General features: G+C 37.9%; 1 protein-coding gene across 1 annotated transcript in view; it reads right to left on the bottom strand.

Moving 5' to 3' along the window:
* SGIP1 (SH3GL interacting endocytic adaptor 1) overlaps positions 1–26,932 on the bottom strand; it is a gene marked incomplete at both ends in the record, with an annotated part of 146,597 nt that overhangs the window by 105,857 nt on the left and 13,808 nt on the right. The window contains 7 exons of the mRNA XM_080691438.1: positions 3,592–3,767; positions 4,615–4,669; positions 9,116–9,172; positions 13,049–13,120; positions 14,982–15,065; positions 16,074–16,098; positions 21,226–21,289. Of these exons, the coding sequence (XP_080547564.1) occupies positions 3,592–3,767; positions 4,615–4,669; positions 9,116–9,172; positions 13,049–13,120; positions 14,982–15,065; positions 16,074–16,098; positions 21,226–21,289 (533 nt within the window). The remainder of the gene's footprint in view (positions 1–3,591; positions 3,768–4,614; positions 4,670–9,115; positions 9,173–13,048; positions 13,121–14,981; positions 15,066–16,073; positions 16,099–21,225; positions 21,290–26,932) is intronic.

Below are 26,932 nucleotides of genomic sequence, written 5' to 3'. Positions count from 1 at the left end.
ATGGAGCTCTTCTACCTCCAGGCTACACTCCTAAACCTATTTTATATTCTTATTTGGAAACAGGGTCTCTTAAGCCAGGGAGGCTGGCTTTGAACCTGCACGATCCTCCCAAGCACAGGGATTACAAACGTGGGCCACCATGCCCGGCATGATTACAAATTTTTGAAAAGGAACATCTGGATTGGTGGAATAATTTTGAAGATGAATCAGAAACTCACTTCCTAATGAACTCCTCTAAATAATCTGACTATTTAAGACAGTGGCAGAAACTGCTGATGTCCTCTGAGAGCCAGCTGATTGTCTTTTTGTAACAGAACTGGAAGTTTAGCTGCTAAAGATCATTCAGCATAAGATTACATTTCCCAGACTCCCCTGCAGGTATTGTGTTTAAAGGAGTGAATCATCAGAGGGGATTTGATCAGCAGTGATGTATGCAATTTCTAAGTTAAACTCTTAAAATCACTTGCTTTTTATTTTCTCTTTCCTCCCTCTGAAGGCTTAATAAACTTGGAGTGCTTGCTTTTGGTAAGGCAGAGACATTGTAGGGAAGAAGCAATGTTGCAGAAAGTTTTTGGATTATTGAGTGACCCCTGGAATAGGACTCTGTCACCGTCTAGACTGCCTACCAGCTTTAAGTTTTATGTGGGAGAGAAACTGACCATTTTGATTAATCATTATTACTTTGATCTCTGTTAAGGTAGCTCAGTTCAACCAACATTCTACCTTATACAGATGCCAAATTAACAACTAAAATCTAGATGATGTTCATTGTTTGCCTGTGAGCATGTCAGTGTATTATCTATCAGGAAACTACAACAATATAAGAATAGGAGTCAACATCCTTTAACTGGGAGCTAACTTCTGCATTGTTCATTCTCTGGCTTATTTTAGTCTACATTCCATCTTTTATTTCTATATAAAAATCAAGGGGCAAGGGCCAAGGTGAGATCTGTACTGAAATTATATTTATTGGGTTTAACTACAGTAGGATTTTTGCTGAAAAACTTCAATTTTCTATGTTACTGAAGCTCTATCTTAGGGATAGGTAATTTTCATATAGGTTGATATACTATATACACATAATATATAGATTCATTCATTCATTTTCTGAGTAATTTTATCTACTACATACAAGGAAACTAAGTAAAATAAAACCAACTCATGGTAAAAGATCAAATGAGTTGCAACTCATTTGATTATACATATTCACAGATGAGTAAAAACCAAAAAAAAGAAGCCCAACTTAATCTTAAAAAATTTCAAATACACACACATAAAAAAGAAAAAAGCCACTCTGCAATTTCCTCACTTGTAAGTTAGGGATAATGTACCTCATAAGAGTAAAGATGAAATGCAGTGTAAGATAATAAAAATAAAAAATGTGTGCCTTAAAAACATAAATCAGAAGTTGAACACAAGTCGTTGTTACAAACCATTTGGAATTATTTCTACTTTTATAAGTGATAGATGCTTTGTAACATGAGAGCCATACCCTCCATAAAATATTCTGACATAGCAATAATGGATATAAGGATCTATTTATTAAGTATCTGAAGAAAATATAGATGGATGACTGATTGGGAATACTGAAAGTGCTACAAACCATTTACCATTTTTTTAATCATGGCATCAACTGAATTTCAGAAGGTGAGTTCTTATCAGGTTCTGGAGGTACAGTACAATACCTCATATATGGAATATTTGTACATGTAAGTTGTCTATAAGAGGGCAAGGATTCCACAGCTAGAAATATGTTCTCAGTCACAACCTTTTGCACATCCAGAAACATGCTCACCTGTTCCTAAATTAGTAATAATAGCTCAGTCTCTCCCACTAAATATCAACATTTATAAATATTTGGAAATCATAGTAATAGAAGAAACAATTTTTCTTATTAGGAACAAACTGGGTGTATGGGGTATGGAGGGAAACCCTGGTTTGGGGTGTTGCTGGCACATAGAAACAGCGTAATCCTGGGGTTACTTTCTCTGCGTGTCTTCATCAGTTCCTACTCGGCTTGCCCTTTTTCACTGAAGTCTCAACCAGATCATGCCCATGTATTACCTTAAAAATAGATTTGAGAAGAGCTCAAAATAAGCAACTAGTTTTCTTACTGTACTCTTAATAACGTATCAGGTGGGAGGAGCATCTGCCAGATGGCCTAGGCACATGTACTTTCTTATATGGGGGATCTCTTCTTTCCTCATTCAGCTAGCTTTCAGAAAACATCTATGTTTTGGGGGCTGTTCTCATAAATTCACGCACACATGCACATGTTAATTTAATCTTGTGAACGTGGCCCTTTCACTTACTCCAAGAAGCTTCCAGATGCCCACTAAATTTGTCACACCCTATGAAGTGGGTATGAATGAGTGTCTGGCACTGAAGTAGATTTTTACAATTAAAAGGATTAAATGATTGAAAGATGATTTGAAAGGCATCAGCTGAAATGTGTATATTTAAAATGCTCCCGTGACTAGAAATCACAAGTCAATGTATGAGTTTAAAATCTGCATCTTCCATTACAGAAAAGAAAGAAAACTAACATCTTATGCTTCTCAGGATGATATATTAAGGTAGCAGGTGAGCATATGATTAAACATTACCTGAAATATCATTTGCTATGCTTGGTTACTACTTGTAATCATTTTAATTATCACCAACAGTAGTGGAAAGGTCATTGTTAGCTCTAAAGAACGCATCCTAATCCACTTTCTTCATTCCAGGTAGGCAAGCTTATCCTCACAGGATGAATGATTATAAATCCTTTAGATAGACTCAGATATTTCTAGAAGCCCTTAAAAATGACTCGGCATTTATCAATTCCTCTGCTGGGGGTGCGGGGAGAATGCTGCATTTCCCTAAAGAAGATGCCCAGAACATATTAGCTGCTAATTTGAAAGCCTTCATCTGCTCTTCATAGCTATTTTTAGAAAACAATAGTGGCATTTATCAAACACCACAGAGAGAATACTGTAAATGTTGGAACTCAAAACCCAGCAATCAAAGACATCTAGTAGGAATTGGTGAAAGAAAGCAGATTGTGGAAACATACTGATTTAAACAATATAAGTAGGGCAATACGTGTATTCGAGGTACCTTAAAATGAAGAGTACTTAAGTCAATTTGATAATAAAATATAAGAATATGAGCTTTAATATCTATCTAGGCTGTGATTTTTGTTTCTTTTTGGAGCATAATAAGGGAAGAATTTTTAAAAATCAGTTTTATTAATGTTTTCCATATATTTTTGTGAGGGAAAAAACCTAAGATGTGTTTTAAAAAATCACTTGGTAAATCTGCTTCAGAAATAAGTCTAGAAATCTGTGTTGCTTTTTTTTCCTTTCTATTTATGATGCTTACAAGAAAAGAGAATGTGATTCTATACTTTTTTCTTATTTTGAAAACTGTAAGAACTTCAGTATAAAATGAGTAAAACCCTCTTGGCCTGGATGAGCCATAAAGGCTTATAAAGGTCATAACATGATGCCTGCAAACAGCCTTCCCTGCAGGGAGTTCTGTTGGGCTTGGCGCATAGGGGTAGGGACACAGCTCTCCCTCCAACCCCAAGCTTGAGAGAGAAGCACTCACCACCGGCGATGGGGAAAGAGCAATGTTGCCTATTGACGCCTTCAGTTCATCCACTGTGGCTGCATTCTTAAGGATGTCTTTAGATTGCAATGGCTTAATCTTGATGTTAAATTTCTTGTGTGATTCTTCTTCCTCTTCCGATTCACTCGAAGAATAAAAGTGCTTTCCTTTGGTAGGTAGAACACAGTTAAAGATACTTAGCTCTTTCTTCTACTGGGAGGTATTGAGTATAAAACATGTGATTACACATTGACACAGCAAAAGTACCATCAGATGGCAAAAAACCAAAGTAAGAAAAGAGTAAATAAACCAAAAGTAAAAATACCAAAGTAAAAATAAAAGATCTGAGCAACAGGGGGATGGCAAACTCCAGGCCAGCCTTAGCAATTTAGTGAGACTGTTTCCAAGTTAAAAGAAAAAAAAAAAAAGGATATAGAATACATCTGGCTTCAATTCCCAGAACCAATAAGTAAAATAATAAAATAAAATAGATGTCTTCACCTTTGCTTAGAACATGATCAAGGATGGTGTATTTCAAGGAGTATTGATTACCATCCTACATTTTTGCTGTGTTGGGACACATGTCACACCTGGCATACACACAAGTATAGGGAGCTTGCTAGCTTGCTCATCCTCAAAGAGGAAGGCTACTTTATGGATGATCTGTGAAGAGTCTTAAGAGTTTCAGAGTGTGACATACTTTTCCCAGAGATGAATTGGAGGGAAAGGACAGTAACAGGTATTTTCCAGTCACTGTAAACGACGTTGCCAGATCAGGTTTTAACTGATAGCCAGGACCCACCATTGGCACAATTGTTTCTCAGCACATCTTTTTCTTCTCTCTCTCACTTTCTATAAATCAAAACAAAATGCCTGCTTGTTAGCCATCAGGCTACTCTCTGTGCTATTCATTTCTTATAGGAGGAATAGTAGCTTAGTTTATTTCATCACCTTTGTAAAGTCTGAACTTAGCTTACTGTTTTCTGAGAGCAAAAAATTAAATATAAATTAAAAAAAGGATATAGCCGGGTTCCTCTGGTCGGATGCTATAGCCTTCTTCATCCAGTTCAGGTGAGTTCTATAAAACACAAGTGTATATTAGGCAATTATTATTCTAAAATGATGAAAGAGATAGCTGTTGTTCTACAGTCCTATGTAACGATATAGATGAGTCCTCTATTTTAGGTGACTAAGGTTTTTAAATTTGGAAGGGAATGCTTAGCAGTATGTTTTTTTACTCCAGATATTTGAAGAGTCCTCCTACTGGGAAAATAAAGGAGAAATCACCTATCAATAAAAGAAAGCATTCAAAGATAATTTATCAGGCATTTCCTATAAGCCAGGGGCTGTTGTAAGTAACATGGGGAAATCAAAACAGAAATTATTTGTCCTCAGGGAAATGGAGATGTGTTTTGGTTGGTGAAAATTGAAAAGAACACACAAAACTCTAATGTTAGGAGTTAAAAGGAATAAGAAAGAATCCAGGAGGTGTGTCTGAGTTTTTGGGCATGGTTAGAAAAGGGCAGAGTAGGAGTCCCTCCTTGGAGGTGGGGAAGAGCCAGCCCTGAGATGCCAGGATGGGCTGGGCTCCTTATGACTCAGAAGGGGAAGGAAGAGGCAGCAAAGGCAACAGGCCTGGAAAAGATGCTGCTGAGTGGACTCTGGGCAATAAGGCCATGGGAGTTTGAGCTTGAAAGAGATGATCCCTGTAGCTTCTCAGATGGGGAGACACATGCTCAAGGAATTCCTGAAGGGAGCAGAAGATGTCAGAGAAAGGATAACTAACACATGTGCTTCAATTTAGGCAAGATGTGCTGAGAATGTGGCTCAAGTTTTGGTGGTGGGATTGGACATATCTAGAGCACTGATTATTAGTTCTTGGTAATCCAGCACATGACAAAAAGGAGAGGCAAGTTTCTAAAGAACCCAAGTTTCCTACCCTCCAGGCTCAGAGTGCTGGTATGCCAGCTGAACTACTGCTCATAGCAGGTAACAAATACTTCTAGGGAAAAGGCAGGAAAGATAAGGGACAGTTTGCGATGCTGGAATCAATATTTCAGATGTGAGTTCCTATCGTACGGTAAGGATTGTGACTCACGCTTTATCCCATTGAATGACATCATATGCAAGAAAGAATTATCCCAATAACCAAGGAGGAAACTAAGTAAAATCAGGTGCCATTTCCCAGGAACACACCAGCAAAAATGGGTGTGTTCTTTGGCTTTGACTTCAGGTGTTTGAGACGATACCTGTGCCTGAGAGGGAGGCAGATGAAGAGTGCGGGGCTGCCCTGTAGAAGCTGAGGTTACAGGCCTGGCAGTGAGATAGGACAGAGTTGGGAGAGACAGTTTGGGAGGTGCTGAAACAATTAAAATGTCATGACCATGGAGAGAGAACAGGACCATATTTCCATGAAAAAATTCACCATTTAAAAAAAATGTATCTTTGTCATTTTTAAGGTATACTACATAATGTTTTCATACACATACACAGAATAAATACTATACATAAACTTTTATTTCCATCACTTTCAATTTTTACCCCTTTGTATGTGTGTGGGGGAGGTAACAGAATCCACAATTACTCTTACAATACAATGTTATTAACTGTAGTCCACATGGTGTATATTAGAGCTCAAGACTTTATTCTGCCTCACTGAAAATTTGTACTATCCTTCTTTGTTTCTATTTATTTGGCTTTTAAAGCCTTTGTATATAAGAGAAATCATATTGAATTTTTCCAAGTTTAAAAATCCTCCATATTTTGAGCATTTATTGTGGTCTCCTTGCTGTTGTTCTATTTTTTTAATGCAAAACTATTGAGGTCATTTCCCTGCTAACAACCTGTCTCTGGTTTCTTGCTGTACTTAAAATAAAAACCCAGCATCTTTGTGTAGCTAACAAGGTCCTGTATCATTTGGCTTCCGCTCTTCTCTTTAAAGTCAAAGGTGTGATTCTTTTCCTCGAATTCCCTCTAGCCAAAAGTTCTTTCCATTTAAAAATTTTAGGATTTGAATGCCACAGCACTTTCTTATTTTAGAGTCCTCGGGAATATAATTTCCTCTGCCTGTAATTCTCCCTTCGAATTTACCACTATTTAACCTCTATTTTAGGCCTTGGCTTAAAACTCTTATCCTTTCTGAAGTTTTCCTTAACAAAATTAGGAGCATATACCTTATTAAGAATAAAATTCTTAGCTAGGCATGGTGATGCATATCTGTCATCCTAGTACATGGGAGGCTAAGACATGAAGATTACAGGTTCAAGTCATCCTCAGCAACTTATCAAGGCCCTCAGCAACCTAGAGAGACCCTGTTTCAAAATAAAATAGGGCTAGCTGGGCGTGGTGGCACATGCTTATAATTCCCGTGCTTGGGAGGTTGAGACAGGAGGATCACACAAGTTCAAAGCTAGTCTCAGCTACTTAGTGAGGCTCTCAGCAACTTAGTGAGCCCTGTTTCCAATAAAATATAAAATAGGTCTGGAAGTATAGCCTGGAGTTAGAAAGCCTCTGGGCTCTATCCCCAGTACCACCAAAAAAAACAAAAACAAAAAAACCCACCAAAAATAAAATAGGGATAGGGTGGGGAAACTCAGAGGCAGAATGCCCCTGGGTTCAATCTCTTAACACCACAAATAAATAAATAAAGTACAAACAACAAAAGAGCTGTGGGTGTAGCTCATAAGTAGAATGCCTCTAGGTTTAATCCTCAATACCAAATAAATACATAAATAAATATAACTTTTATTATTATTTGGGGAAGTTGGTGTTTAATGCATAATTACAATGGCAAGTTCTATGTTATCCCATCAGTTTTTAGGTCTAAACAGATTTGGAGGATGTTATACTTCAAGTATTTACATGCTAAACAGAGATGGCACTAGAGTTTAGAGTTTGTGTGCTAGTTGGGAGGTACAATGTAATATTTGAGTAAATTGATGTTTTAATCATTTTTCCCATTTACTTAGTTTGACATTCTTATATTAAACAATCCTAAAAACAGTAACATTTTTCTAGGTAAATGATTTTTAAAGAAGGACTCATTCTTAATATCTAGTAGTTTCCCTTGTAACATTATTTGTGCATTATTTGGTCTGGATTTGGAATGTCCCACTGTACCTCACTGAAACAAGGCAGCCATGCTGAAGGCAGAACTTGGTTGGCCCCCCAGGACTGTGATCTGTGATCTCGGGGATGATATGTGGCCTCTTTTCCCTTGCTTCCAGCCTACCTGATGTGAGTGCAGAGTCCTTGAGTTCTCTTTCTCTCTGCCTCCTGCCACTGTGGCCTGGGGTCTGCTGATGTAACCCAGCCTGACATGGACTGAATCTCTGAAATCTCCAAAACTGGGAGCAAATAAGTCTTCCTAAATCTCAGCTGCGGTGGTCAGGTGTTTTGGATTACAGCAGTGAGAATGCTGACAGAAATAGAGGCTATTAGACATTCTGGGGAATTGAAATACTCAGAATGTCAAAATAATCTCAATCTTGGGAAATATAAGAAAAGACAGCTAGTATGCTGGCAGAGTGACATGTTTAGACTGCAAAAGTGGCAAGCATGAAGAGTTTTACCTTTTGAGCCTCAGTTTTATCCAAAGGGCAGATAATATAGTTGCCTTTTATAGTGATGAGAATTTAATAACTTACATAACTGACAGTGAGTATTCAATAATTAGTATAATTATAAATACAAAAGTCTTACAAACAAATATGCAAAGTCTTTAACATAAATATAACTCTTATGGAATGGAAGATTGGGCCCGGACAATCATCTAAAGGATAAAAGTAAAACAATTTTGTGGGGATTGTTAATTTGGGTACTTAAATGCAATAGAAATGATCTTGGATATGAAAATTATTTACATGTTCTGTATAAGTAGAAATCTTGAGAGTGATCCTGGCTAGATCCAACTGGTTATACTGCTGTGGTTAAAGTATATGATGATAATGTTAATTGGTTTGTTTTTGGGGGGAGAAAATCTGGGGAAAGCTTATGTCTCAGGATTTACCCTCACTCCCTAAGAGGCAACAAGTGACTGTCACTTAAATAATTTGTTCCATGAGACCGCAGTAATTGTTATGAAACCCAGGTTCAGTGGCTAATTGCTTTACCACAATTCTCAAATCTGCTTAAAAATAGAACCAGGGCTGAAATACCTGAAGTTAATATTAGAAAAGGCATTTTCCCCTAATACATGCTATGGGCTAGGTGGATTCTTGAATGTTTGGAATATAATTAACTCACTGACTCCTTGCCATTATGACATAGAGTAATTATGTACTGAACTCATTTTGCTTGTCAGCAAATAACTATTCTGTGTCCACATACAGCTGATATGTGGAGGTGCCAGGCTTGACAGGCTCCAGAGCTCTTAACCTCCCTATTGTCCTAAATGTGCCAGGAATCTAATGACATGGGGAGTCTTTTCATTTATTACTATGTCCTATTATAAATATTGGAGTACCTCAGCTAATTTTAAGTTGAAAAACACTTAATAAATAAAGCAAAACATTTTGATACTCACATATCTTTCCCAATCAATTTCTGCATAAAATCCATTTGGTGCCCCATTGCTTTTTTTCTGCAATAAATTTGAAAATAAATTCAGAAGGGAACATTTAAATGAAAACAAACATACAATGATACAAAAACCACTTAACTCTTATTGGTATTTAGCAAGACCTATCAAAATCCAGCTCTGGAAAGACAAATTAGAGCGGCATATTATGGAACCACATTGGTATAACTGAATGGTAAATTTAGGTACCATGACACTGCATAAAAGATCCTACACACTTATTTCACAAAAGATTTTAGGATACCTAGGCACAGGGTATTAACTAGTTCCAATTTCATTCAGTTATGGAAGCTCTAGCAGCCCCTACATTATAATTTACTCCTCTGTACCTTCAGCAGATAGAACCAAATGCTTACATATTTTAAGTGAAAACATTTTGACTTCCATGCTGCTCTCAGATACAATTAGTTCCAACATTTCCACAGAGTATTCACCCCAGTCATTAAATAATCTTTTAGCATTTCCAACACTGCCTCAATTTTTATCTAACTACCTCTTTGATAAAATAAAAAGGAAGTCATCTCCAAATTAGTTGAGCTCCAAGTTATTAAAATGATATTGATATTCTTTAAAAATGGTTTTTCTTATCAAATTGTTACAATAGAATTTGAGGATTAATGGTAGATTTCCCTTATCCATGCATTCTATGACTCCATGAGCACGTATCATTGCCAAGTGTACTGATCATCGGCATTACTCTGTCTCTTAATTATATCATTTTGACCCAAGGACAATCGTGACATGGGACCACAAGCATTTTAGCAAGAATGTGGCATTACCCAAAAGGGAATTGCTAACATTTTCTACTTTTCTGAGCAAAGGACAAAAACATGAATCAGGTTGGTAATGGAGGATCTACCCAAGAGCATTCTTGTATTTAGCACACAGAGCAATGGTAGGTCACTGAGCAGTAGCAGACCTCAGAATGACACATATCAAATGGCGATGCATGAGGCTCGAAGATGGGATCTCTGACTCTGCAATCACAAAGCCCACTTGAACTACAGTGCAAGTGGCTAATGCTCAAATGGACAAGGAGATGGGGAGGTAAGCTTTCCTCTATGCACAGAGGGTCACTAGACAACCCAGAAAAACCACTGTCATTGACTAACACTTATTTAGTGCTGACTGGGCAGTCTAAGACTAGCAGGGTATAAATGTAAACAGGGCATGAGGATAATGTGTGGATGCCTCTCTCTTCCTATATACTACATTTTGCAGCAGGATTTACAAATAATAAACTGTCAAGCCTCCACAGACCAGTATCCTGGAACACAGGGCCTAGGTCTGTCTACCTCTTTGTCCTGCTCCTGACAAAGATGAATTATTCTCAGACTACATTATTTCAGTCTACCTATAGAATTGCCTTCATTGAATTGATGTTTTAATGATATTCTACTTTGGCTAAGGTCTCTTTAAAAATCTACCACATTAACTCTACACCTACATACTTTATGAAGATAATGGTGAGTATCACACCTTATCCACTTAATTGTGTCACTTAGTAATAAAAATTATTCTCTCCCTGGGAAATAAGCATAGCTCCTGTCTTCTTTTTGTCATGTTTCTCTTTAAACTCTTACTTTACCAATCTGTTTATACAGGCTTTCATTGCAAAATGTTACAACTCCTTTTTAGAAAGCATATATAATAACCAGTCAATACAAATTTATAAGCTGGGTGTGGTGGCGCATGCCTGTAATCTCAGTACTTGGGAAACAGATAGGAAAATTTCAGGTTGGAGGCAAGCCTCAGAAATTTAGTGACACCCTCAACAATTTAGAAAGACCCTGTTCAAAAAATAAAAATTTAATTTAGAGTTATAGAGTATCAAATAAATTAAGCTGATTCCAGAGGAATAAACTCATGATTTTTGTGACCAGTATCATACTGCCTTTAATATATCTCTCAGTTTTAAACAATTCCTAATAAAAAAGATTGCTATCTAAAAATCAAAAAGTAAATAATTGAATTAAATTTCAAAGGTGCATAGTTTTCTTTCATGATAGCATCAGCTCCATAATTAAAGCCTTTCAAAACCAAAATTATATGTTCAATTAAACAAGTTGTGTGTGTGTGTGTCTTATAACATACATCCAACAGTGTCTATAAAGAAATCCCTGAATTCCTAGATTTAGGCTGAATGAAAATTTCCAAGTTTCCTCAGAGGCCAATGGAAGATTGAGATAAAGGAAAACAAAACCTATAAAATTTTTATTTTAAAACACATTTTAAAAACAAATACTAAACACAAACAATAAGTCATAACAATACATTCTTTTTGGCTCACACACACACAGGCACACGCACATATATACTTGGTTTTATTAGCGGAATTGGCAGTTTGGCCTCATGTCAGTGTACTACAAATATATTTTAGGGTCCACAAGTGAAAATTACAAAGTTAAAAATAGATCAGAGGTTGGTTGGAATTTTTCTGGTTAGACTCCAAGGGGGGTGGGAGAAAATTCTTGTTTAAACATTGAGCAAGATGCAGCTCACAAAGCTGATATTAGTGAAGGTAATGAATCTATTAATTTTCAAATAAAAAACTTTGAAGAAGCAGGAAAGAGCACGGTAGGTAGAACACATCATATAACAGCGAGGCCTAATCCTGAAAGCAGTATCAGTTACTCACCGGCATTTAAGCAGTGGCTTTTTTTTTTTCTCTTGAAGATGGAGTAATATATTCTTTTACTTTTTCTAAAATTCTACACCTAATAATACATTTTTATAACTTGAATATATGACTGCTATTTAAAGATAATTGAGGCTTACGGCGATGTTAATCATTTTTAATAGGTATCTTATTTTGATCTGGTTTATTCTCAGATAATAATGATGAGCAAAATCAGTAAATAGAACATTCATCAAGTTCTCAATTTCCACGGTTCTCAATTTCCTTTTTTTCTGAGGTCAGCTCATGGCTACATTGATTCTTGGATAAGAAGTATTGAAGATACATGAGATACTACCTAAATATACTATTTTCTACATCAAAGTAGACTTGAATCACTTTGTAAATTATCCTCTAAGACAGCACTGTCCAACAGAACTCTCTGTGACGATGAAAATGTCCTACCTATATGCTGTCCAGTGTGCTAGTCACTAGACATGTGTAGCTCTGGAGTACTTAAAATATGGCAAGTGTGATTGAAGGGCTGGCTTTTAAATAGCCACATGTGGCTATCAAATGAGATAAGATAGTTATTGCATGATCTGGTCTAGGATCAGCATCCCTGATTCTATTCTTGGGCCAAGAATGCCGGTTCCTACAGGGCAAGATCCTGACAAATTCCTGATTTGAGATAGTGCTTATCCTAACAAATGATTCTACTTGATTTGCAAGATGATGTTTCTATTATAGACAAAGCCTTCTTTATAGATAGATTCTTTTTTTTTTTTAAGGGGGGGTGGTACTGGGGATGGAACCCAGGGGGCTTCTACCTCCGGGCTACACTCCCAAACCTATTTTATATTTTATTTGGAAACAGGGTTTCTTAAACTAGCCAAGGCTAGCTTCGAACCTGTGCGATCCTCCTGTCTCTGCCTCCCAAGTGCAGGGATTACAAGCGTGCGCTACCACGCCCAGCTAGATACAGATTCTTTTAAAAATTTGGTTACCTGTCCTTTCTCTAAGACAACCCCCACAAATCTTTTATGCTTGATCATTCTTTAAAAGAATATTCATATGTTGACAGATAAAATCTATATAGATTATTTAAAAATTGCCCCCAGGTATTCAAGATGTAATCTGAAAATATCAGAGTCTTATGTGGAGTAAATAAAAGCTACTGTATTTTCCAGATTTCAGGTTGGGATTTTACTCACTGCTTCTATAACCCCTTGGAAATTTTAAACTAAAATCTGTTTCCTTACCGAAACTTTTTTTCCTCCTTCACGCGCACACTCTGCTTTGCTATTGTAGGGTGGTTCATGTGGGCTGGGCTGCTGGAATTGATTGTTTTCATGTAGAAAAAGTTGTTAAAGGATCTGTTTGTTCTTCAAGACACATATAAAGAATCACATGGCGTCAACAAACATACCATAGGAGAAACCATTTCTAGGCCAAATCGTACGGCCTACCAATCTTGGCAGGGTTCCTTAAGCAAGGTGTGGACTTTGGGGCCCATAATGAGGCTCTATTCAGCAGGCCAACTTGGCTAGGCCAGGAAAGGAGGAGGAAGATGTGTCCCAGGCATAGGGACCAATAGATCTATTCTCCATTCGGCTTTTGTTTACAAGTAGAAAACAGACATCAAGACACACAAGAAAGAGACTGAATCAAAACAGCTGTATTTTTAACCTCAGTATGAAAAGTTTAGCTCTACCATGTTTTGCCCAGATCGAAGCCTTCCTGAGAGTCACCAATACATACAGCACACACAGCTGATGGTTCCTAATCTCTGCTCTTTCCTCCATGTCTGCTCAAGATGAACAGAAAAGATCTCCTAATAGCAAGAGTTGTGACCTTCGTTCCTTTGCTTATTTGTGGAGAGAAATTGCAACTGCTGGAAAAAGTTAGTCTACCCATGTGCAAATTAGAGTTTGCCTCTGGGTTGGAACGCTTTGTCACAGGCAGCTGCCTGAAGTCTTGACACTGACAGACAGCTCTGCCAGCGATGGATATGTTCAGTCGGTGATAGCAGCAAGGCCATCTTCATACCCACAGCCTTGTCATGAAGCCTCTGTACAGTTGGGGCATTGTCATCAGTGATGGGATTCAGCAGATTTTGAGAAACTGAAATTAGGTGAGCATCCTACATTAAAGCTTTTGTGTAGACCTTGGTATACCAAGTAGTTTGTAAAGTGCTAGCTGGGTATACCACTGCCTGTAGTATATGGGAGTCCATTAGTAGAACTATTAACTCCAACCTCAAACATTCAAAAGGCAATAATTTGGAAGCTGTCTCAGCCAGGCAGAAGTTGACCCAAGTTCATAGATACAAATTCTTAAAGCATTCAACCTAAGTTTGAAAGAAAATCAGGTTGAGATTCCCAAGGACTAAATCCAAGCAGAAACTAGACAGCCAGGGCTGATTTTCAAAATTTGGTGGCCAAATTTTGAGAAAGACTTGAGCATTTTTCAAATGGTAAAACCAGCTTCTGGCTAATAATTTCCAATTACCTATGAAAGCTGTGTACCCTGTTTCTGAGAAAATGCACCTCTTTTGAATGTAGTCTTTTTCAGCATAGGTCTGTGTTATGTTCTGAGAAGTTGTAAATAATTCCTCTTTCTTACCTAGTAAGAGGAACCGCTAACCTGTGATATTTATGGAATTTTAATTGAGTAATAAAGAGGGCACAATTGCTAATAACTTTATAGGAGTTGGAATGGTGTAGGTGCTAATAAATAACTTTATAGGAGTTGGAATGGTGTAGGTGAGGTGGGCTCAGGCAACCGGGCATGGAGCACCAACCTGGGAGGATTAGTCCCCAGGATGATGGCTGAGTTCGTTAATCCCACTCGTGTTCCTGGTCTCCTGCTCTGAGCCAAATGCTGCACCCAGCACCATGCTGCATATTTTCCCAGAGATCTAAACTGCTGCTCCTCAAAGGAACAGAATAGTAAGGTAGTGAAGGGACCTCAGAGACAATGAGCAGGGTTTTGGAGAAAGGAAAATAAAAAATATATATAACAAAAGAAAGGACAAGACTGAGAACAGAGTGAGAAGAGCAAGAAAGAGCATCAAGCCTGGGAGTGAAAGCAGAGTAGCTACAGAGCCTTGCAGAGGTGGGAATGGAGGGGACAGGAGGACCCAGGGAGGGGACCAAGCCAGAAGCAAAGAGAAGACACAGATGCAGAGAGTACCTGAGACAGAGTTAAGGAGAGGGCTCTGAGCCAGAAGCAAGAGGTGAGAAGAAGCTGGGTCTTCTGGGTCTTTTTTTTCCCCTGCTGAATAGAGCCTTGATTATAGTGCTACCCAATGTCTGATCAATTTCAATCTATTTTCTTAACATTTCATAGCGAGATCCACATGAACGCAAAAGGCACCCAAAAGAACCTTAGTCAAGTGCAAGGGAAAAATTCCTGCTATGGCTGCAATCAGCACCCCATTTTAGGTATACTAAAGGGTGATTTAAAAATATATATACATATATGTTTTAGCCACCAGGTTTATTTTAGTTCTCACTTCAGCCCAGTTGAGCCTAATGTGAGTCCATTTTTTTTCCCAGTAACAGCTGTTCTTTTGAACCTTTTGAATAGGCATCTGATTTAGATTTGAAGAAAGTCATTTTCAGAAGCTGGGCAGAATCCCATAAGCACAACTCTGATAAACCCAAGCCTGTGCCCCGCAGACTTCCTTAAAAAGCAAGAAATCTGGTGGCCAGCAAGGAGTCAGAGTTACTGTTAAATCTAAACCTAGTGAACACATTTGCCTCCTTCAGGCTGTAAATTCAGGCATAAGTGGTTTTAAGACCATTCTCTATTTTTGAATTTAATATAGAAAATGTATCATCAGCCCAGAGAAACTCCAGGGGAAAGCTTCTTTCAGTCTTATTGGATCCCAGCTCCGTTATGACTCCGTGACCTTTGATGAAGGAAAACATTCTCACATAATGAGTTTTTACATCATTAAATGAGAAATGAAATAACAATCGATGGTAGCAGCCCCTGCATGAACTGTCTGGCTCTTGACCCACCATCTCCATGACTAGTTGGCTTGCCTGCTCCAGGACAGAGTTTTAAGTGAATACAATAAATAAGTCTAACTTGACCAAGACTACATTTATGTCCCATGCAATTACTAGTGAAAATTACAACAGTGAGAGGTCTGAAAAGTCATCCAAGCTATTTTCCCTTTTAGGAAAAAAAAAACAAAACAAAACTGGGCTTTAAGAAATTTAAACATAGCATATATTAAAGTGCAAACCCGCTGAAAATGGTCGTTTAAATACTTACAATTCCATCTCGATCCGGCGAACCTCTATAACAAAAAGAAATGGACAGGTATTATGAACATGAAGCAGTCTTGCTTCAGAGTACAGTGCCACAGTAAGAATCATTAACCAACACCTTCATCTTCCTCTATGTTCATACCCCAGCATACCTCCATAAGCAAAGAGAAATCAAAACAAATTGGTGGAATGATATTTGAGTATGGGGCATGTGTCTGTTCATGTGTGTAGAGATTCTCATCAAAACTTGAAGTCCATAGGGCACCAGTTGGTGGTACAGTGCCTTAGCCTACTCTTGAGAGGAGGTTTTATTAGTTTGGCCCAGTCTAGCTGCCTTAGTTTAAAACTACAACAAGGCAAGTAAACCTACTTGTTCTTTCATCTTTCCCTCTGTGAGTAGTCCTGAATTGCCTCTTATAAGGTCAAACTTCTATAGTATTTTTCAAATTAGTTTGAGAATTTGTACCTTCTGCTATATTTGTTTTTATATCTCCTTTGATTACAGGGTAACCAGCAATGGAGGGCAATAGGTCCTCTGACAAAGTCAGGCAGCCCTTCTGTGGCACCCTTGCACTATGGTGTGCAGGGCCAAAGGATTTGCAGTGAGATGCAGCTCAAGCCTTAGATGTCACCATTTCTTAGTTCTGTAACCTTGAACATGTGTTTTAACTTCTCTAAGCTAGGTTAAGTAGAATAGCATATAACACACTTAAAGTAGTTATAGTTATGAGCATACACCAAGTATGCAAAAATAAAATGATTATTTTTTAGTCTGTGATGTCTGTTATACTAAGATATGAAATGTCCCCTAAAGAGCTCATTTATTAATGTTTGGAGCTGATGTAATTGAGTCATGAAGGTTGTAATTCCAGCAGTGGTTAAGTCCATTGTAATAGACTAATTTGGGGTGTGGGCCAATACTATTTCCTAGCAGAATCTCAAACCCTGCTAAATGAGCTGGGTGAGAAGTGAGTAAATCAACTTTTGGGTAGGACATGTTCAGACATGTTCAGGTACCGATCCTGTGGGAATGTCTTTGGGGACAGTAATATAAGTGGCAAAGAAAAGGCTCTAGATATTAACCTGGTTGCGGTGTTGCTCATTGTTGGTCCAGGCACAAGGGTCTATCAATAGGGAATCTTAAATGGGGTCTACTTCATCTCATAACTATTGCAGCTAGGGGGATGGTATTTCAATCAGAAAATTGTATCTAGCAGCATTGTAGTCCTTTTTCAGTCCTTTGTCTTATCAATTGGTGGAAATAGGGCTGGCATTTTTTCTCATGGAGGCAGTAAACACGATGGCTAAGTATACTGTAGAACCATTAGAACGTGCCAGACGTAAAACCAGGGTAGATTTTACAGCTGTAGAAGCTTAGGCAAGTTAATGCATCCTTTTGTGTCTTGTTTTCCCTATCTAAAATAGCCATGGCAATAGCATGTAACGTACAGGGCTATCAGAGGAGCCAATGAGTTAGAGTGAAGAGCCGAGACAGTGCCTAGAACACAGTGAATACTTAGTAAATGTTATCTTGGGTAACTAAACTGACCTAGGGTGAAGAGTGGAGAGATTTTAGTAGCCTTAGACACTTGAATGAGTATTCCACATTCATTTCCTAACCACCTTCTATGAAATTTCTATTTTAATGTAATATCTTTCTTTTTTAATGACAGACCCATTATATTTATTGACTTCTATTTTAAAACTAATCATCTGCTTGGCTTTAGAATTTTCAGTTACTTTTTGTAACTCTTGTTGTCTCTTTAACCCTCCTATTATCTGGGTTATAATCTTGCCCAACCATGCCTTTTTTTTTTTTTCTGGGTGATAAACACATTTCCAAGTCTTATTTTCTACATGGCCTTCAGCAAGTTACTTAACCCCTTTTGGCACATCTCTAGAACTGAGATATTACTATTGATCTTATTGAATTATGTGAGAATTAAAAAGGCCATCAGTGTAGCAAAAATATCCTTGCCCAGGGCCGGCCACTTAGCACAGGCTATCTCCCTTCCTCTCTCAGCCACTGTAATGATGATCAAATCAGGAAGCTCTGGTCCTTGCTCCACTCTCCATCTACCGAGGTTCAATCAGTTGAAATTGGTGCTGGCGGCTACGCTCACAGGTTGCTTAGCAACCCTGAGAGTTTTACTGGCCCTGAAAACAGTTTGCATCAACAAGGGCTCGGTGATTGCAGACCAACATAAGCATGAACGAAAGCTCTTCAAGGGACAAAAAATGGCTAGAGCATTTTATCAACCCCTTTGCATTGATGATTTCTCTTCCAAGAATATGTGATCCAATTAGAGAACCGGGGCTCATGACAAAGGCTTATACAAAACAGCTTGTCCTTTGACCAATCACTGATGGGTGAACCAGTTTACAAGCAATTTGCTAGCACATAAGTCATTTGGACACTCACATGATAAGGACTTGAGAGATTCTTGGGATTCTACAGGCAAATGTCTCATTAGAGGTTCACAGAGATAGTGGGCATCTATCCAAAGCCAAGAGAAGTAACTTATTTCATAGCTTTGAAAATGGTGACTGGAGAACAGTGCTTTGGCCACATATAAAAGTAGCTCATTCTGCCCTGAGGAAGCTGTTTAACCTCTTTTTTTTCCTTTCAAAAGTCTTATTTTTTAAATTTATTTTTTGCAGTACTGGGTATGAAACCCAGGGCCATTCTACCTTTGAGTTACAGCCCCAGCCCTATTTATTATTTTGAAAGAGGTTCTCGCTGAGTTGCAAAGGGCCTCACTAAATAGCTGAAGCTGTCTGTGAACCTTGATCCGCCTGTCTCAGCCTCCCGAATGCTGGGATTACAAGCGTGGACCACCACGCCCAGCTCAAGATAGTCTTTTCTCTTTAACTTCTATCACACATAAGAATTCTCTAGTGCAGTTACAGATGCTGTCTTCTTAGCAAAATGGACTTGGCTTCTGCTAGGTGCTCTGCTGAGATACATGCAGTAGCATCCCACATAAGGAGTGGCACATCATAGGTACCAACAGATGTTGCTGACAGGCTACTCGAATGTCTGGCTTTTTTGCAGAAACTAGATTTCATCTGGTGCAAAATTTGATTTTTACATGTGAGAACACAAGGCCCAACAAATAAGTGTCATTTCCAAGGTCGGGGGGAGGGAGGGGAAGTGGTTATTATTAGAGCTGGGGCCAGTGCCCAGGTGTTCCAACACCAGAAAAGGGACCATCACTTTTTCTGTATAGTTAGTGTTTAAACAATGAGAAACTGAGAATATAAATGATATCCTAAAAGAAATATATTTTTTTGGTACTGGGGATGGAACACAGGGACATTCTACCTCCGAGTGACACCCCCAGCCCTATTTTTTATTTATTTTTTGAAAGAGGGCCTCACTGAGTAGCTGAGGCTGGATTCAAACCTGCACAATCCTCCTGTCTCAGCCTCCCAAATGCTGAGATTACAAGCGTGCACCAACATGCCTGGCTAAAAGAAATATTTCTAACTTAATCATTAAAAAAAAATCTTTAGTCATTTCTATAAAACTTTTACCAAAAGAAAAAAAATAAGAACAAGAGACTTAACATTTGGCATCTAGACAAAAGTCTCAATATCGTCCTCTCTGATCCTTCATATTCTCTGATTTAAAAGCTTTTCAGTGTTTTCGGGTGACTCATTTACTAGGGAGAAAGCCCTGACCTTAAGTACCATTTTAGTACTTACGGCCCTTCCTATATGACTCTCATTGTTTTACCTGAGGCCAAAGGTGGACATCTACCTTTCCCTGAATGCCTACTGGACTTCCCCACCTCTCTGCCTTTGCTTTTGTGGCTCCCTTTGCATGATATTCATGTCTTCAGTGAAGGCAAACTCAGAGCTCCTCCTGCCCTGAGGTGCCACAGGTCATCTGTCCAAATGGGAGCTTTCTCACCCTCAAATTCCCATGAAATTTCACTTTATTGTCCATGAGGAACTTACTGCTACTAACCTGTATCAGCAATAATAATAGTAGCAACTGCCATTTACTGAGGATTTACTAAATACTAAGTACCACAGTAGGCATTTTGAATTTCTCATTTCAGTGAGTTGTATGAAAGACATTTCAATTTGTAGAGTAAACATGTTATCCATAAAATGCAAGCTCATGGAGGACAAAGTCACAGGAAACGCTGAGCATCCTATGATAAAATTTCTCTGTGATTAAAATGCACAGAATAAATGGCTGAAGATAAGAATAAATGTGTCTGATTTCATTCTCACCGGCACCCACACAACTTTGGTTTTCTCACTTTCTAACTTTCTTTGGGGGGATTTCAGCCAACTGTGTGGGGGTGGATTTATTGATGTGCAGCAGGTGAGCCAGGTCTGCACATGCACCTGGTCACGGCCCGCTGCAGCTCAGTGGTGTGATCCTTAGGCTGCTCTTCGGCTGAGCTCTCAAGTTGCTGGCAGTTGACTTGATGTACTGGGGACCCTGCCTGAGTCAAAAAGGCACCTGAGATTTTGTGTCTGAACCAAATACTTTTAAAAAAGAATTCAAGACGTTCAAGTCAGTAGAAGTATAATCAAACTGTTATGCTGTGGACATTTACAAAGGTCTATCAGTGTCGATGGGCAATTAGATCTTTTGGATCTGATCATTTAAACACATAAAAGCATTTCCATAGTTGTTTCTGGCATTGATTTCTTGTTTGCAGTCAAATATCATTTCTGTGAATTTTGTTGGCTTATTTACAATTCTGCTTGTATATTAGAGCTGTAGGGTGTTGCCTAATCTGAACAAGTGTTTTGTTTCTTATATTCAGATATTAAGAGCAACCCCAGAAGTGGAAAATAAATGCTTTTCAACCTTTCCTCCCTAGAAAAAAATATCAGTCATACTTTTTGCCTCCCGGGGCATTGGGGGAAGTGTGGACATCAGGTAGTAATCAGTTTTCTACCAGTTCTGTGGTAGAAAAACTGAACGTGTTGAAAAACTGAACATATGAAAAAAGCACCACCTTTGTAGCACAAATCTAAGAATTATTCATGCTGAGCAATGAGTTCTCAGAAGTAGGGAGAACAAAGATAAGTACATCTTATTAAAGGAAGCTGCAGGAATCTTTAAGTGACAGTGACATTGATAACTGCATTTTATAGCTTGTTTGGAGGCAAACTCTTAAAGTACATACGTAGAATCAGTGTCCTTTTCTTTCTTCCGTATTCCAAAGGCTTTCCTTGTACGTTTTTTCAATCCTGTGGGAAAACAGTCAAGGGTCAAGAGAAGTCTTTCAGCAGCATAGCAAACATACTTTGAAAGTTGATGCACAGCTGTTAAAGTTTCACATCCAAAAGCAAGGAAGTTTTTTCATTGTATGCCTATGCAAATTATTACACTTTTCAACAGATGTTTCTCAAGAACTTGGCCTGTAGGTTCTTAGCCCTACAAGTAACATAAGCATATACGGGTATGGAGAAGATTGCAAGCTTTTCTTAGACGACTGTTATTCATCATCCAGGTTGAGGCTCTGCCAAGAAACTGAATCACAAATTTAGAATAGCCATTTCCAGGTTGGGCATATTCTTGAGACTGGGGTAATACTGAGAAACTGATCATGTGAATTACACCAAGAGAGCTACGCTGACCTGACCCATCTTTATGTCCTATGTTCCCATCCCTGTCTTCTTTAGATTTGTAGCTCATGGCTGGACTGGATTATTAACCAGTTTCTGAACATACCCCAACACTGGTATGCCAGTATCTCTTCCTTGCGTGGTCCTTACCTCTGGTGGAAATGTTTGCTTGTTTTGTCAACATTGAGAATTTCAACTCATACTTTTAAGCCCTGGTTACATGCCACATTCTCAGTGAAGGCTTCTCAATCCTAGTGGTATAAGGCACTGACTATTCTAGTCTCCTCCTCACCAGAGTGTTGCTCTTGTGTGCGTTAAATGTCAAATGGTACCTACATCAGTTATCAGTTTCCATGATAGATTGTGAACCTTTCTAGGACAGTGGCCAACACGTTCCTATTTGCATGTCCCCTGCTTTTGATACAGGTACCAGATAATATTTGTTGATTGAAAATAGTTCCGTGGTAGAGGCCATGCCTAATATGTGTGAGATGCTTGCTTAAATTCTTAGCCTCTCTCTCTCTCTCTCTCTCTCTCTCTCTCTCTCTCTCTCAACAGTAAGGTAAGAAGACCCCTTTTTTTAATCCTGAAAAATCCAAACCCAATCTTAGAACTTCATTCTTAGCCAGCCTGGACTTCCCATCTCCTACAACCGCAGACACTGTGTGGCTTGAGTTACTCATGTTAGTGTTTTTTAGGTTACTGTTATGGAATGTCCCCCCAGAAAAGCTCATGTGTTAGCAATGCAGCAACATTCAGATGTGATACAATAGAATCCGGGTTCTAACCTCATCAGCGGATAAATCCATTGATGGGTTAATAATTTAGATTTACTGGTCTACTGGTGGTAAAGTAGAAAGCAGGATGTGGCAGGAGAAGTAGTTCACTGGGGGCGTGGCCTTGGGGACTGCATCTAATCCTGCCTCCCCCAGTCCTTTTCTGCTTCCAGGCTGCCAGGAGCAGGTTTCCTCTGCCACATGCTGCTACCATAATATTTATTTCGTGCGACCAGACAACCATGGACCGAACTGTGAAAACCATGAGCCAAACAAACCTTTTCTCCTCTATGTTGTTCTTGTCAGGTATCTTGGTTATAGTGATAGGGAAGCTGACTAATACATATACTAAATGGCTATGTATTCCAAACAGACTGTTACTGGTTGATGTGAAAAGTTGTCTTAAGAAATTGGAGCTAGAAAGCCCAGTGCTATTCCAGGATTTGTTTGGCACTATCAGGGGGAACAAAGGGATAAACACCGACAGACCAGCGATGTGATGACACCATCTTCCAAAACATGTGAGTCAGCCCAAACCGCTTAGATGATCTGAGTCATTCATTATCTGCCTCTTAGGATACTACTCAAATATAATCTTCAAAATGTCTCTGTGCAGCCTAATTTTGCATTTTAATAGTCATACCATTTGAGACATTTAGGTTTTTAAAATGTCAGTGTTTGATTAAAAAGAACTCCCACATAAAACTATTCTATTACTCTTCACATGATGAGTTTATAGGAAAACTTACTGACATTTAAAACTCTCTGTCCGTAATATTTAGGAACACCTTCTACCCTTTCATTTTTAAATTTGTTTGTGAAAATCTTTTATCCTTCTCACCTCTAATGGTCTAGTTGCCATATAAGGACAAATATCTTAGTTATATAAGCATCATATTCTTCATACAGTTTTCCTGGGATTTCAGTTCTCCTAAATGATTTTTCTGTGCTTCCAATTTAGCTTTGGGTTCACAATAAATGCTATGTTCATGAATCACTACTGGTGATTTTAGAGCCACAAAACTTCATGCTATTATCTTTTCAAGTTTTTTATTTCCTGTAATTTGACCTATAAGAGACACCCTGCTCTATCAAATAGATCAGAAAATGCACACAAATACCAGTAATTCTTATATTAAATTAGTAACAGAACAGCAATAGTAGTTTTCCATAAACCCGGTCCTGTTTTTGGCTACCATATTTGGACAACAGCCAATTTGAAGTAGGTCATAAACATCACAAGTTGTCCATTTTCCAGCAAAAAGTGCACTGGGTCATAAGTCAAGAGATATAAAGATTCCCAGCATCATTTCTAATCACATAGCTGAATTAATTTACATTTTGTGTTTCAATTTCTGTCTATAACAAAGCAACTAATAAGAGATGAACAATTTGTTTATTCATAAAATGCTACACTAAGCTACAGGTTAAGTTTCACTGAAAGACATGTTTCCAATACATGGAAAAGCATTTACATATGAAATATAGAAAAAACACCAAAGATGTGAAATTCCAGTAAAAATTAAGTTGTTGAATAAAAACAAGCATTGAAAACATGATCTCCCATGAAAAGTGCAAAGATTTGAGAAATTGGAGAAAGTATGAAGAAAAGTCTAAAAGATTTCAGTAAACAAAGTCATACAAGTCTGTTATTCATGTCTTAATAGATCTTTTAGATCATACAAAAAGAAACATCCACACGGTGTTAAACATAAATGAAAAGTTATTTGAGAGTCTATCAAGAAAAGGATTAGAAAGCTTTTGCGTGGTAATGGGGATTGAACCCAGGGCATTCTACCTTGGATCTATAACCTCAGCCCTATTTTATTCCTTATTCTGAAACAGGGTCTCACACACTAGGTTGCAGAGAGCCTCACAAATTGCCAAGGCTGGACACGAACTTTTGATCCTCCTTTCTCAGGCTCCCAAGTACTAAGATTACAAAAGCTTGTACCACCATGCCTAGCTAGAAAGTGTATTTCAATTGACAGTTTTTGTTATGCTATAAAATAATAAACAGATGTGGAAACCAATGGTAAATCAGCACAGTAGGGCACAGGAAGAAGTTTCTTCATTGAAACACTTCCACCACCATTACTGAGGGCCTGCCTATGGTCCGGTGCTACTTGCACATGTTATCTCCTTTAGGGCTCTTGCGAACCTGTAAGAAAGTAGGCGGGGTTTCCTATTCAGTAATGAGCCCGAGTGTTTGACTAAGTTGTTTTTCATCATCATTGGTATCTCTAGTGAGAAAGGCATTTCCTAAATCTGAGATTCTGCAAGGTTCTGTCCTTGGTTCTTCTATATTCTTCCCTGGGGGCAGTTTTGTTATTAGCATTGTTTCATTCTCTCCATATACATGCAGAGAAATCCTGAATCGATAGGTGAGGGCTGGCATTATTTCACAAGTTTCTCATTATATAATACTTACATTCCCAGGCTTTTACAGAGATATTTTGGATTTCTTTTAAGGCTATTAGGTTCTATTTATATACGTTAACCAGACTGTGAAGGTATTTTTACTCATTTAGTTTAATATTATTTTGTAAATAAAATTCTCCTTGAAGTAGTTCTGTCAATGAACGAAATGTGGTATAGCCATACAACAGAATATTTAGCCATAAAAGGAATAAAGTATTGCTACATGCTACAGCAAAATGAACCTTAAGTTGGACATGATGGTACATGACTGTAATCCTAGTACTTGGGGTGCTGAGACATGAGGATCACAGGTTTGAGGCCAGCCTCCATAAACTTAATGAGATCCTGATTCAAAATAAGAAATAGAATTGGGATGGGAATATAGTTTAGAAGTAGAATGTTTCTGAGTTAAATACCCAGTACTAAACGAAACAAAACAAAACCAAATAAAAACCTGAAACAAACAACAACAAAAACTTAAAAACATTATGCTAAGTGAAAAGAGCCAGGTTTACAAAGCCACATATTATGTGATTTTGTTTACAGGAAATATTTGGAGAAGAAAAATTCAATGATACAGTAAATCAGACATTGGTAGGGCTAGGTAGTGGAGAATTGAGGGTTGACTGCTTATTAGGTCTAGGGCTATTTGTGATAAAAAAAAATTCTGGACCTAAATAATACTGATGCTTCTATGACACTGAACACATACTAAATGCCACTGAATTTTACACTCTAAAATGGGCAAAATGGAAAAGTGCATATTACATGTGTTTTGTCACAACAACAAAATTAAAATAGCTTGAGCCAGACTATTCTAAGTGGATAAAATGATGGGAGGGAGTGGGAAAGAAACAAGGCAGATTGGTTTAAAAGATTGTGATCCAAGTTTCTGGTTTTGTTTTGTTTTGCTGATGTTGCCAAATACTTAGGAAAGAAATCAGGATCTAGACAGCCATAAGTCTGTGTTTATAGTGACCTCCACAAATGAGAACATCATATTTCCATGAGAATTTACAAAAGAACATTCAGCTTTTCCCTTTTGGGTACCAGATGTTTATAAAAAGCTTTTCATATAAAACACATATTTTTAAGGATGCTGCTTGTTCCTTTGATCTTTACCATCAGATCACACTGTCACAATAATTTCTACTCAATGGCAAACTCCATGAAGTCAGCAGCTCCATCCACATGGGATGGTGTGTATAGAACATTCTTAAAATCATTGGCTCAATTATATTAAAAGAGAAGCATTTTCCCCCTCAATTGTCTTCTCAAACTGCAACCAGGCCCTTCAAGCTTATGAAATCAATTCTGATAGGGTGAAAATTCCACTTATAAGATAAAATGGAAGAGAAAAGAGTAAGCATGCATTATCTACAAATACTGTTTCGTAAAAGTCTCTGCACTTCATTGTATATTGGTATTTGCAACCTTGGTGGTAATGTAAAATACATTTCTATAGGTTATAGGTAAAAAGATTTTTAAAACTTAAAAAAAATTGAGAACTGGGCGTGGTGGCACACACTTGTAATCCCCGTGCTTGGGAGGCAGAGATAGGAGGACTGAGCTGGTTCAAAGCCAGCCTCGCTGGTTTAAGAGACCCTGTTTCCAAATTTAAAAAAATATAAAAATAGGTCTGGGAGTGTAACCCAGAGGTAGAAGGGTTTCTAGGAACCCCAGTCCCACAAAAAATTTGAATTTTGATTGTTTACTGGTGTGTTTTCTAAAACTTCCATAAACTAGTATAATTATAACATACTATTAAAAGTATATTAAAATAATAAACATAAAACAAAAATTAAAAAACCCAACAACACAAAATACTCTAGAACTTCCTGGTTTTAAGAGTATATTAACCTGTGGGTTAAGAACAATTGAGCAGAAGAAAAACATCACTTCTACTCATTTTCTTTTCTCCTGAGTACACTGAGTGGTGATTCATTAAGTAAATACTAAAATCTGAAGTTGAGTGAACTTAAAGTACTACACTGAGAATTGTTTAGAGGAAACTTTCAAAAGAGAAAATTTGGACTTTATTCTACATACTAATTTTAGGTAAAACATC

Source organism: Muscardinus avellanarius (assembly GCF_963383645.1).
Source record: "Muscardinus avellanarius genome assembly, chromosome: 3".
In the NCBI taxonomy this organism is placed as follows: Eukaryota; Metazoa; Chordata; class Mammalia; order Rodentia; family Gliridae; genus Muscardinus; species Muscardinus avellanarius.
The sequence above is the reverse complement of the archived record's forward strand: the minus strand, read 5'-3'. Positions and strand labels throughout refer to the sequence as shown.